The sequence below is a fragment of the Brassica rapa genome, chromosome A02 (genome assembly GCF_000309985.2).
Source record: "Brassica rapa cultivar Chiifu-401-42 chromosome A02, CAAS_Brap_v3.01, whole genome shotgun sequence".
Classification (NCBI taxonomy): Eukaryota; Viridiplantae; Streptophyta; class Magnoliopsida; order Brassicales; family Brassicaceae; genus Brassica; species Brassica rapa.
Window position 1 is genome coordinate 9,400,935 of NC_024796.2, and position 12,954 is coordinate 9,413,888.

The window sequence follows — 12,954 nt, forward strand, 5'->3', positions numbered from 1 at the left end:
CCGTCTCCTTATTGCGATTTAAATGATAAATTGTTGGATTAATCACATGATTGATCTGAACTTGAGCAATTTAAGATAACACCACTCAACAAACTAATTTAACATATGTTTTCACTTTTTTCGAAATATAGACATTATATGACATTTCTCAGATACATGTATCGCTGCTTCTGCGCTTTGATAAATTTCAAAGGGCTACAGATATCAAACATTCTGCTTAAACCAAACTATCTGAAAGCGTTAGAGATTCCTGAAGAGCTGCCGTGGGAATTTGCTGCAAGACAGGCCTTGGAGGCACTTCAAGAGCTTCAAGACTTCCTTCCATCATCTCTACGACTCTGTTCATTGGTGGCCGATCTAATGGGGAAGGCTGAATACACCACAAACCCACCAATGCCATCTTCTTTGCTACCTCCTCTTCCTCATTGTTGATTCCGTCCTCAATAAGCCTTCTAGGCTTTCCTAATTCAAGATCCCTATATACCCATTCAGGAAAGTATATTGAACTTGTGTTAGAAGCAGAGTCTTGATGAGCGCTTTCTTTGTTCCTTGCACCAATCATCTCAAGAACTAACATTCCATAGCTATAAACATCTGACTTGTAAGACACGCTCCCATAAACTCTTGAAATCATTTCTGGTGCAATGTACCCTACTGTACCTCTTGTGTCCAGCAATGACAAGACACTCTCTTTCTTCTCACAGAGCTTAGCAAGCCCAAAGTCCGAAACTTTGGGGCAAAAGTTTTCATCTAAGAGTACATTTTGTGGTTTGATGTCGAAATGTACAATCCTTGTTTTGCAGCCATGATGCAAGTACTCCAGACCACGGGCAACTCCTAACGCAATTTGATACAATGTCGCCCAATCCAAATTCACCGAGGACTTGTCTGAGATGAATTTATCAAGAGATCCATTTCCCAAAAATTCATATATAATTGCTCGTTTGGAACCTTCAGAGCAGAAACCAAGCAAGGTAACAATGTTGAGATGAGAAGTTTGGCTCATGCTTGCAACTTCATTGGTGAAATCTTCACCATTACCCTTTGAATCTTTCAAGAGTTTCACCGCAACCATACGGCCATCAGAAAGAGTTCCTCTATAAACAATTCCAAATCCGCCTCTCCCGACCACTTCCGCAAATGACTTTGTAATTCTTTTCACCTGTGCATAAGTGTAGTGTTTGAGTGGAATGAGGGACTTCAGGTTCTGTTGTCTCAGACGTAATTCTTTCATCCGTAGATAATGACGAAAGAATAATAATAAGATCACGAACAGAACAACGCCTGCTATCGAACCCGCAACTAGAAATACAGAGAAAACTTGGATTAAATAACTTCATTTTTACTATATGTATCGGATATAGTTCAAAATGTATGCTCCCAGTGAACTAACCTTTGAGAATTACATTGATCCAAGATCCTGTTCAACCGTTCAGCAATTAAAATTTAGTCAGAATGCAACTAAACTTGATCTCGAAATAAAAGTACGAAAAACAAAGTTCAAAATCTATCTTCCAATCAAACTAACCTTTGTGGATTGCGTTGACCAAAGACCCTGTTCAACCGTTCAAAATATTAGAATGGAACCAAACTTGATGTCGAAGAGAAAGAAAAGTAAAAGAACAAAATCAGACAAGACAATGGTTTACCATAACAGTTATGTCCATGAGTCCCATCGCCACAATAGCAGACGAATCCGCGATTATATCCACAAGCACCGTTGGATTCTAAGCACACTAAGCAGTCTTGTTTAATTTCAAGATTGAAACCCTTTTCAAGAGACTTGTTTGGATTATCTGAACGCAGACTGGATAACGTCGAGTCACAAACAGGTATACTGACTTCCTTTTTGCAATTTTTCTCCAAGTCTTTAGTGCCATCCCTCATGTAGAGCAAAGCAGACGAGGTGTTTTTCACAAAGCAGTAGTTTCTTAGCCCTTCCATACCACCCTCACATTGAAAATCTGTAACGTAATTGTAAACTAGGCTATTAGAAATATTTGATGGTAAGTCCCGGCAGCCATATAAAATTGTTAGCAGCTTGGTGCCGGGATCGAATTGAAGGGCGCTTTGGTTGAATTGTTCATTTCGTGGATTTGAGGGACAAAGATTGTCGGTATAATCCATTCTGGCGAGAGTTATGTAATGTAAGTCATAGTTTGCCATTAAGATTCTGAACTTCACGGAGGAGAGAGTCAGCTCTGCGAATCCACTGCTGCAATTGAGCATGAAGCCGGGGTAGCCGCACTCTTCTCTCTCAGGTATCCAGAAAGGGTACAATAGATCCTTCTGATCGCCACAGCTAAACGGTTGGCTGCATAGTTTGTAACGACCATCATTTGTGAAACTAAGGTTTGGAGGTAGTGGTGGCCCAGCGACATAATCATCTGTGAAAACTGGGCTTGGAGCTGGGCTTGGAGCTGGGGCTGGAGATAAAGGATTCACCGTTTGTAAGAGACCGCGAGGTATAACAGGGGCCATGTACGGTAGAGTTTCTTTCGTTCCCAGACATCGATTCCCTGCAGAAACAAAGTTAGGTGTTGATGTTAAAAACTCTGTGTTGTGAAACCTTTGGTAGTTCAACTTTGAGGACACTTACTTTTGTATTTTGAAGCGGTAAGAGGAAACTCTGTGATGGTTCCATTGATACCGGCTCCAGTGATATATGAGTTTATCTCAACTGTTGCATCAGATACAAACTCATTCTGAAACAGTTCCACATAGACCAGGAGCTTAGACTTCTGCAGCCTCTCCACTACATTGGTTTTCCCAGTGACAAATGAATCATCACATAAGGGAAGGACTGATGGTTTTATGATGACAACAGCGTCAGCGAATTTCTTTATGTCTTCGATAGCAGAGTCACTAATATCATCAATTGTTTTTTCAACTTTGTAGACAGTCTCATACTTGCTCTGCTTTTTGATGTCAACTAAAACCGAGCTGTTCCTCGACTGTATCATGACTCTTTTCGTGGTCGTTCCATTGCTGTAACCAGCTTCCGTGAGTGTATCAAGAACCGCTTTAGCAAGGTCGAGACCTTTCTTCTCTCTAAGGTACACTGCATTCTGAAGGACACAAAAATAAATAATGGCTTGCCATTAGAAGACGTCACAGTCTGATTGCTAAAATCTTAAGAGTAGCTGAATACGCCTAAGCATTTTACCCGGAACTGAAAACCTAACCCGAAACCGACCTGAAAAAACAGGTTCGGTTCGGATCTGGATAAAGGCAAATTAACATGCTGGATATTGTTCAGGACATGCAGGTACAAGTTCGCGTTCGGTTCTCTCCGAGACCCGATTGGATACCCGTAATTTCAAAATATTATTGTATATATTAGGTATATTAGGTGTTTTGGTTTATTTTTGGTACTAGGTGTTTTCTTACACCATGTGCAATAATAACCTTTTAAATTTTAATTATATTTAAAAATAAAATTTATTAATATTATAGATTTTATTTTTTTTACCAATATTTTAATATAATTTTGATTTAATTAAACATAAAATTAAGATAAAATATTTTTTTTAACTATATTTAAGAACATATATGTATATCTTTAAAATGATAATGTTAGATAGATTTTTTATATATTTATTTTGGTTAAGTATATTAAATCAACTTGGAAAAAAATTAAAAAAAAAAATATATAAATTGTAGAGACAATGTGTGGAATATTCCCAATTAAGGGGTAAATTTGCTGAATGGCCATAATTATGGATAATCCAAAAAGGAGTAACATTTTGACACTGTGCGGACGAAAATGCCCTTATGCTTTGTCGAAAACAAGTAACTCTAGATCTATCAGCTAAATATTTACATAGCAGGTAACAATCTACATATCAACTAACATATCCGCTAATAATTTCAGTATCATCTAACAATCTATGTATCAAACAAATGTATCGACTAACAAATCATATATCAGTTAATGAAACTATTAACAATTAATTAATTATCTATTAAATAGCTCCAAATCTATTTGTAACAGCTAACACTTCATGTATCGATTAAGAATCCATTAAAATCTAAATAATAGTAGGTAAATAATAAAATACCTACTAACGTATATATTATCTAAAAGTTGATTGTGATTCGAAATTGGAAACATTGGAATTGGGGTGAGATAATAAGATTAACATTATGGGTGTCAAAAGAATCAGAATAAAAAAAATAAGAGATTTATGTTGAATTAGAAGATGATTTGAAGAATTTGTACGAGAGATAAAGAGATTAGAACACATAAAATAGACAAGAGAGAGAGATATAGATAAGGGTATTATAGTCACTAAAATATTAAATAGAAACAATGTTATATGACAAATTACATGGGTTTCTGGGTGCATCTACGCTAATTACTCTAAATTGTACAATTATCAAAAATTAAAAAATAAACAGTATTCATAAAATTTGTAGATATATAAAAGAAACTCATGATTAAAAATTTATAATTTTTTAATAAAGTTGTTGAAAATTTTGAAAATAATTATAAAGAATTTGTATAATTATAAAAATAAAATTAAATAATATTTCAAAATATATGAAGTCATATTTGAATATATTTATTTTAGCGATGATGTATGAATTATTACATTATTTTAAAAAGTTTACCAAAAATATAAATCAACATTAAATATAATGTATGAGTTAAAACTATATTCTAAAAAAATTATCAAAAATATAAATTAATATTAAAATAATTATCCATGTCATATTTAGTCATAAGCCATGTCATAAATATTAGTAGTAGTCATGTCATATTTTTCTGAAAGTGATTGTGGAGAGTATATGTGTCAAATCACTTCTCAAATAATGTTTGGGGGATTACATATATTTTTAAAAAGTTGGGTTTTAGGTATTCGGTTTGTTCAAGCAAAAATTCAGATTTTTTGAAATATAGTTTGGGTATTTGGGTACTTTGGATAATTTTTGGTAAACTTTTGAATATGTTTTGGGTATTTACATTTTTTGGGTTTTTGGGTCCAGTTCCGATAATTCGGATCTAGTTCGGGTCCAAAATATCCAAACCAATGTGAATCTGGAATGTGCCCTAAAATTATAGGTTTTTAAACAGGTTTTCAAAATCATCATCCGAACCGACCCGGATCTAACATGAACCGATTCGGAACCGAACAAGAAAAACTAAAAATACCTATTGGATCCAAATTTGCTATATTGAAGGACCCTGACCCGACATGAATGCTAGAACTCACCTCTACACTGATCAAAATACCAGAGAGAGAAGTGGAGTTCTTTGCCAAGTTCAGAAATTCAAAGAGTGACATAATCCTCCCAGAATCTCTCTCATTCGGATTCCTGTAAGGGTTTGAAATCGCAGCTGCACAAAAAATGGGAGAATAGTTATGGTAATGTAAATCTCTCAAGTAGTCCGTAGTTTTATCTTATCATATTACGTTAGGATAATGTAAAATTGATAAGGAAATAGATATTTGAGAAACTTACGAGTCAAGTTGTAGATCTCAGGCCATGTGAGACTAAAAGTGTATATTCCAGCATGTGAGCTAATCTCAGGAATAATTGTTGAACGGTTTCTAAGAGGAGTCTGGGCGGCCATTGTGCTTTTCTCGAGATCAATGGAATTTGAGCAAAAGGGTTTTCCTTCCCTGGACATTTGGACCGAGCAGTCGATAACATCAGCTCCATCTTTGATTGCCTTATCATATGCCAGATTTGTACATCCAGGATAGTCCCCACTCGCTCCATGTTTTGATATAACAAGAAAATCCACTGAGACACGAACCATTTGGTAGATGATAAAGTCAACTATAGGATTATTTTTCAATTATAAAGAAAATAATTATGCAAATAAGTACTCTCTTTTTTTTGTCAATTATGCAAATATTTACTCTTACTACCTTGTTTTGTAGCGTTTCTGCCAATGTGGGAGAAGCAGTCTGAGGAAAATATGAAAACAAATAATTGCATAAAACACAAGCTTAGTGTCCAGAAAAAAACTCTCGAAGAAAATATGCTTACCAATTGATGCAGATGCAGTTATGGGAAAATCAGAGAGCACACCATCGACAGAGAAATCACCATTGTCCATAAAAGATAGATACTCAGACACTGGATCGAAACTGTAGTTATATGCAATATCAGCATCATTGGAAAAACCTGACACATATACTTGTAATCCAGCTTTATGAGCATCGTGAACTAAGGATGTAGGAGGAAGCAAGTACTGCTTGTCATCCAGTGGCAATATGTACGATTTCGGAACGAGAATTCCTGAAGCAAACGTCTTGACATAAGTTAGGTTACTCAAGATAGAACCATATGTTCGCTTTGTTGTCGGCTCAAAATCTTCTTTTCCAAGAAATTTGAACACAAAACTTGGTCCGTTACGCCCGAAATGGCCGGTAAGTTTCTGAAAGAAATTCAGTTCAGGGGAAGAGATGTAGTCAATGGAAACAGTTCTTGAAGCTGATACCAGAAAGCTGCTCATGCTCAGATTATGTTGAGCATAGAATGCATCGTGCTGAACATTTAACCAAATACTTTCTGGTTTTATCTGCGCTGTTACATCTTGGACCGTTAAAATTGAGAATCCATTTCCATCAATTTTTCCTGTCTGTGATAATATTCCTTGGATCACTGCAAACATGTAAAAGAAAAAAAAGAGAGCCATTTGTGAGAAGCAACATGCAATTATTTTCAGACAGTAACTGAAACACTTACAAGAAACATTCTTGAGATCTCTCAAGGAGAAATCAATGGTGAACCAACCGTTAGTAGGGACTCCGTTAACCAGATAAGATTTTCGGCGTTTTGGGTAGACACTTTCAATAGTTGAGTGATTGTTCAGCTTTAAATCAGGGTAGCAAATGCCAAAGTCATCTTTGGTTAACTGAACATCACACCATAGAACAGCACCGGGTACACTTGTCTGCATTGCGAGCTTATAAGCATCAAGAATCGAGTCTGGAAACAATCCAGAAAACCCACCACTAGCAATTACAAGAGGAGCATCACCTGGTGAAAAAAACAAAAAGTTATTTTAATAAAAGAGATTATCCCAACTTATACTACACATCTATATAAAGAAAGAAAGTCCTTTTATTTCTCGGAAAATCATCCATTAAGGAAATAAACAGAAAAGTGAGTGCACTCTTACCACTGAGTGTCTGCCATGGACTTCTAGATCTTTTAGCATTTGTTTGAGCAGCAAACAGCTGAATCAGAACAAGACCATAGAGTAAAATTGTCTAAGCTTGCATTGTCGGATTACTTGCCGGAAGTTAACTTCACAACCTTCTTTCTTCTCGGGAATTTACACCATATAGATAGGAAAACAACAATAGTCGACTTTTATGCATAAGCTTTTCTTTAATAAATGGTTTTATTAGTTGACTCTTGAAGTCGTCTTCATTTTTTTTAAATAATACTAGATCTTTTATCCGCGCTACGCGCGGATTGTTTGGTATAATTAAATTTTTATTTAATTAATTAATTTATATTTATTTTAATAATTTATATTGTAATTTGTAAAGTGATTTTTTGCCTCTGAACTCTCATACTTAAATTTAAATCAGCTTAAAGATTTATTATCCTTAATAAATAAATAAATCTGTTAGTATATAATTAACAATTAATTAAAAAGAAATTTTATTGATTTGAGAATTATCATTGTCTTAAAATAATTTATATTTTGTTATAAAATATTCATATCTTAAATAAATAATTAGGTTTGTTATTATATTATCGTAAATTATAATGAATTGTTATTTGGTAATCATCATTATATAAAAATAATTTATATTGTGTAATCCAAAATAATAGTTTACATCATAATTTTTTAAAACAAAAGAGATATATCTCCTTATATATATTGTATATAATTTTATATATACATAAGTGTTTTTAATATTCTTACACAATAAAAGTATAATTTTATTATAATAAATATTTTTGTGATATGTAAAAAATTGATATTCATTTTTTTACTAAATATTTCAAATGCATGAGTATTTTTAAATTGTATTTTATGTGATAAAATAATTTTTCTTTGATAAAAAACCCTGTATGTTTGATTTAATATTAAATATTCTGAACATATGTAAATAATTTATTCTAGTGATATTTGAATTGATAATATATTTATTTATATGCAATTATTGTGTTTGCAACCAGTGTACCATTGCAACCAAACTCTTTCTTGAGGTCCTTAAGTATCTTGCTTTAAAAAAAATATGAACCTAATAATGGAATCAGTTGAACCTCCTAGACCAACAGTCTAAGCCATGTTAAATTCGCATGATGCTACATGGTTGCTCAAAACCAAAACCTTTAATGATTAGAACACAATTTTTTCTTAAAAAATCTATTCGTGAATGCATTTGTAAATGTAAACTGCAAGACTTAAAACAACCAAATTCGTAAAAGCTTCAAATCCAACAAAACAAAGATGCTCAAACATCAAACTTAAGGTAAAAAACATTATGCAGAGACAATAAGAAAGATAGTTCAATGTTGCAAACACAAAGTCTGAGATTAAAAAAAAAACAAAGCATAGAGTCTTAGTAATCATAAAACCACGATTCAACACATCCTAGCCACATCTGGCTCGCTTGGGGTCTTCTGCCTCGACCTTATCAGCAGCCCTCTTCACTATCCCAGCGCATGTGGAAGGATCACCATCAGCAACTCCATTCTGCAGAGTTCCTTGGGCTTCAGCTTCTTGATCTTCTGGGGTGAGGACCTCTGTCACAGTCAAAGCTTGGGTCTTGCCTGTCAAATTGTGATCTGATACCTTCACAATGAATTTTCGAGTCTGTCCAATGGTATCGATAAGAGCCTGAGGTACCGGAACCAAGTGGTCATCTTCTACATTCTCATTAGCCTAATATACATTAAACAACTGTCACTATATATATCTAGCTATCTTGGAGAATATAGATTCAAATAACATAAGCACACAGGGTTGTAATTACCTCGAAATAACTTGCAACCAACTCTGAAGCTTTTCTTCCCGATAACTCATGTCCAGCATCACCGAGGAGCACAAAAGACGCCTGATCCTCATTATCATACACAGAGATCTTGGCCAGGTACCTGTGTCATGTGCAGAGTTATAATGAGTGCATTAAAGTATAAGAATAAGTACAGCTGAGTCACTTACTGTGGAACACCAACAATGTCGGGTTTCCCACATTTTTTACACATAAGGGTGGTAGGCCCTTTGGTTGCCTTAGTGTGGCACACACCACAGCCTATGTAATACCAGGATGAACCGTGCACAACATCAGCAACGGTTGCTATGCACTCAAACCAAGCAACCTGCAAGATGCGAAACAATTAATTAAGAGATTAAGACTATCATATTGAAGGCGTTAATCATTGATATTGTATAACCTTGGCATCTTCCTGCTGAATATAGAATAAGAGCTCGCCTATGGTCATTGTCTCAGTCTTAGTGACAACGTCTGCGTTAACTCTGTTGGCAACAGATAAGTTCGCGTTCATCCTGAAGCCAACACCCAAACATCAAATACAATGTGGAATACAACAGCCAAAATTTAAATATAGAATGCTTACCAAGTGAGATACTCTTCGGTTGTTTGAACATCTTTGTCCAAGAAAACACGTGATGGCGTCATAGAGGAGAGAGCGAGGGCACCTATAACAGATACATTGTTATAATACATATGCAAAGTTATAATGTAAATGAGATGTAGAAATATATATATGTCTAATATTTGCTATCTCGGAACCTATCGGTTACTCATATGTATATGTATATGTCCAAAAGCAGCTCTACTACCAATGCTAACCTAACCAGATAAGACTCCTTGACCATCCTGTGTCCTGCTTAAAAATTAAAAAGGTTGATAATACGGACCTCCAAATCGTTTCGGGTTTAAAGTAGTGACCAAAACAACACGTGCGGTTCCTCCAGATGCTTTAAATTTCTCACTAAAATCTGAGGCAGCCTTGTCCCATAGGTACAACTTCATCACCGGACCACTATAACATACAAAACACATGTGTTAAGAGAGAGACAACATATGAATATGAAAAAAATAGATTAGCTTACTCATGTGTTTGAACATGGAGCAAGACGCGGCGTGATGAAGCTATCTCGGCATCATCTAGCATGAGACTATCACTTAGAACCTGTCCATTCACAAGCTTGATGTGGCCAACATAATCTGCAAGATAAAATAAACAAACTCAATGCTTTATTTATCATAAACCCAAAAATGTAGCCTAAAATTGTAAGTGTAGATCAAAACATTATCCTAGACAAAGAATGCTGAACATACTTGATCGATTTAAACACATTATATAACACGGGGAGCTTACCATAAAGATCCCCTCTCAAGTCGCAGGCAGCATCGAACTCCTCATATCCATGGATCCGGAACCGGTCCTCAAGGAAACAAACCGGACTGTCCGTTAGATCAGAGAGGACAGAAGTCGATGAGAATGTGACGGTGAAACTTGGTTCCGCAACACGATACAAATTCTTGTTGTGAGAACCGAAAAAACTGTTGAGTCTGTAAAGGCCACCAGCTCTCATGTGTGGCAAATAAGTGTCTATCTTCCCAGCTGGGATGAAACCCTGGCTGACAGTCTCCTGTTATCATCAGTAAAGAAATTAAATCAGAAATGCTAGACAGGAAATCATAGAAACGCATCAACAACAAAATTATAGTTACTGTACTATCAATAAAAGCAAACACTTGCTATAAATTATCTAAAATATTCATCAGTCAAAGTTTTAATGGAATATGTTCTCTTTTTTTATTAGCAAGTTTTAATGGAATATGTTCTCTTTTTTTATTAGCAAAACTAAACTGCCAAAGTGAGACCAAGAAACCAAAATCATAAATTATTTTCTAATCATAAAGTCTCTGCCAAAGTAAAGTCTAGAACGATAAGTTTCAATTTCTAAACTAATCTGTAAGCAAGATTTTGGGTTATACCTCTTGGTCGATGAGAAGCATCTCGAGACCGATAAGCACCTTTGACACAACATTTCGAGCTTCCCAAAAATGGATCAATCGGAACCTCAACTCGCCATCATGAGGTCCGTATTTCACATCTTTGAAAGCCACCACTTCGGCCGAGACAATAGCTTTTCCCCTGACGCGGGAAGAGACAGCAGATTTGCCTCTAACACCTGAGGAGACACCAGCCTTCGTGCTGTGAATGATCGCACCTGCATAGGAATACGAACGTTACCATCATCAAAAAAGGGAACTAAAAATCCACAATTTCACATGCGTTTCTATTTACTCTAGTATAAAAATTATCTACTAAAAACAATTATTTTGCTCATCTCATTGTTTTAAACCTCATAGCTTCAGATTCTCTATTTTTTATACTGGTAATCAGACGGACACTATAATCTCATAATGAAACGATAAGGGTTCTTACCATTGGGGTTCTTCGACATAGGTACGCCGATCAAGACGCCGGAAGAGACAGCAGTTTTGCCGCTGAGTTTGGTCAGACCGGAAGTGACCGACGCTTCGCCTTTGTCTCGCTTCGAGTGGAGATCGCCTATTGAGTGGTTGGATGAGACATGGGGTGTTCCGATGGGTTTGATCGGTCCGGGAGAGGAGTCAGACTCAACGCCTTTTGGTTTCTCGGAGATGGAACTTCCGTTGGAACTCATTGCAACTAAGCTTAATCGGAATAAGACTCGTATCAAGAGTTGTATAAACAAAAGAAGGAGAAAATGCGGATTAAGAGTTATATAAACAAAATCTGAAGGAGAAAAGCAAAACGAATCCATAAATGAGAGTAAAGAGAGAACGGAGTGGAGTTGTATTGATTGTTTAGGGTCAGATCGTGAAACGGATCAAAGAAGAGGAAGAGCAAAAGGGATTAGGAATCGACAAAGGAGATGAAGAATCGACAAAGGGACGAAGATTCGATTTAGGTTAATAGGATTTGAGAGACGCGTAAGGGAGAGGTCGAAATGGTTTGGTCGCTGGCTGGGTCTGTCTATGGTCTAATGGGTTGGGTTCTATTGTTTTAAAAATTATGGTAAGTCGAAGCCCAAGAAAATCAACACATATTTGACATGGCAAAAACACCCTCTCTAATTGGTTGATTAAAATTGCCTACGTGGACAGCTTGGTTAAGGAGGATATCTCCCTTTTATTACTTATATATCTGATTCTATGAAATCTTCAGTGGGACATGAGAGAGACTTGTTGGCAAACCTAATCCACACTATTGTAAAATATAGAGTACAAAACAACTCGTATTAAGCCAAAACGAATGACTAATAAAACTCAGACGCCAGTGCATGTGATTATTTCGTAGCCCATTGATAAAATTACGTGTACAGCAAGAAACTACAAATTTTGTACTTGTACAATAAATTTGGACAGGAAGCCTTAAAGTACATGACTTGTCTAATCTAAGGCAATTATAGTTTTGGTAGTCAGACCATATGCTGGGTCCATTATGATACCTTCCGGTTTTCGAAAATCTGGTGGGTGAAGAGGCTTCAAGTTTCTCTTTAACTGTAAATACTTATTGAGTAGAGAGTTTAATACATAAGCTTTTCTTTAATAGCTTTATTACTGAACTCTTGAAGTCGTCTCTTCATTATTTTTTTAATAACCCATTGATATAATTAGTTGTACAGCAAGAAACGATAAATTTTGCACTTATGCAATATATTTGGACAGGAAAGCAATATATTACATGACTTTTCTAGTCTAAGGAAATTATAGTTTTGGCAATCAGACCATATGCTCGCTTCATTATGATACCTTCCAGTTTTCGAATATCTGGTGGATACTTCATTAAGATACTTTCCAGTTTTAACTTGAGTCTTTGACGTTGCCGGTTGAAAATCTAATCAAATTGCTGACTTTTCTAGTCTTTTAGCTTCCCAATGGTGGATAAGTTAAACGTATAAAGACAAACGATTTTGGAGATAGTATGGTATAGGTTTGCCAACACGTCCTT

The 12,954-nt window shown here is 35.6% G+C and overlaps 2 protein-coding genes across 2 annotated transcripts; both read right to left on the bottom strand.

The window, feature by feature from the left end:
- Positions 1 to 90: 90 nt before the first annotated feature.
- LOC103852352 (protein SUPPRESSOR OF NPR1-1 CONSTITUTIVE 4) lies at positions 91 to 7,370 on the bottom strand. Its single transcript, XM_009129257.3, has 11 exons — positions 7,139 to 7,370; positions 6,703 to 6,996; positions 6,001 to 6,618; positions 5,880 to 5,918; positions 5,467 to 5,751; positions 5,217 to 5,341; positions 2,600 to 3,068; positions 1,650 to 2,519; positions 1,529 to 1,555; positions 1,394 to 1,420; positions 91 to 1,302 (listed from the first exon to the last, which is right to left on the bottom strand). The coding sequence occupies exons 2-11, from the start codon at positions 6,914 to 6,916 to the stop codon at positions 218 to 220; spliced, it is 3,759 nt and encodes a 1,252-aa protein (XP_009127505.2). The 5' UTR covers positions 6,917 to 6,996; positions 7,139 to 7,370; the 3' UTR covers positions 91 to 217.
- A 291-nt stretch (positions 7,371 to 7,661) lies between these two features.
- LOC103852353 lies at positions 7,662 to 12,789 on the bottom strand. Its single transcript, XM_009129258.3, has 10 exons — positions 11,404 to 12,789; positions 10,950 to 11,185; positions 10,327 to 10,600; positions 10,058 to 10,172; positions 9,863 to 9,987; positions 9,559 to 9,640; positions 9,376 to 9,487; positions 9,143 to 9,300; positions 8,955 to 9,075; positions 7,662 to 8,863 (listed from the first exon to the last, which is right to left on the bottom strand). Exons 1-10 carry the CDS (start codon positions 11,762 to 11,764, stop codon positions 8,573 to 8,575), a joined length of 1,875 nt encoding a protein of 624 aa, XP_009127506.2. The 5' UTR covers positions 11,765 to 12,789; the 3' UTR covers positions 7,662 to 8,572.
- Between the last annotated feature and the right edge of the window lie 165 nt (positions 12,790 to 12,954).

What these genes read in the sequence shown, in the direction of transcription:
- LOC103852352 (XM_009129257.3), bottom strand. Translation starts at nt 6,916, where the DNA reads ATGCAGACAAGTGTACCCGGTGCTGTTCTATGGTGTGATGTTCAGTTA. An exon ending in AACTGCATCTGCATCAATTG is followed by an intron (nt 5,919 to 6,000) that starts GTAAGCATATTT and finishes TATTTTCCTCAG; the next exon opens with ACTGCTTCTCCCACATTGGC. An exon ending in GTATTTTGATCAGTGTAGAG is followed by an intron (nt 3,069 to 5,216) that starts GTGAGTTCTAGC and finishes TGTGTCCTTCAG; the next exon opens with AATGCAGTGTACCTTAGAGA.
- LOC103852353 (XM_009129258.3), bottom strand. Translation starts at nt 11,764, where the DNA reads ATGGATTCGTTTTGCTTTTCTCCTTCAGATTTTGTTTATATAACTCTT. An exon ending in ACCGAAGAGTATCTCACTTG is followed by an intron (nt 9,488 to 9,558) that starts GTAAGCATTCTA and finishes TGTTGGCTTCAG; the next exon opens with GATGAACGCGAACTTATCTG. An exon ending in TTCAGCAGGAAGATGCCAAG is followed by an intron (nt 9,301 to 9,375) that starts GTTATACAATAT and finishes CGCATCTTGCAG; the next exon opens with GTTGCTTGGTTTGAGTGCAT.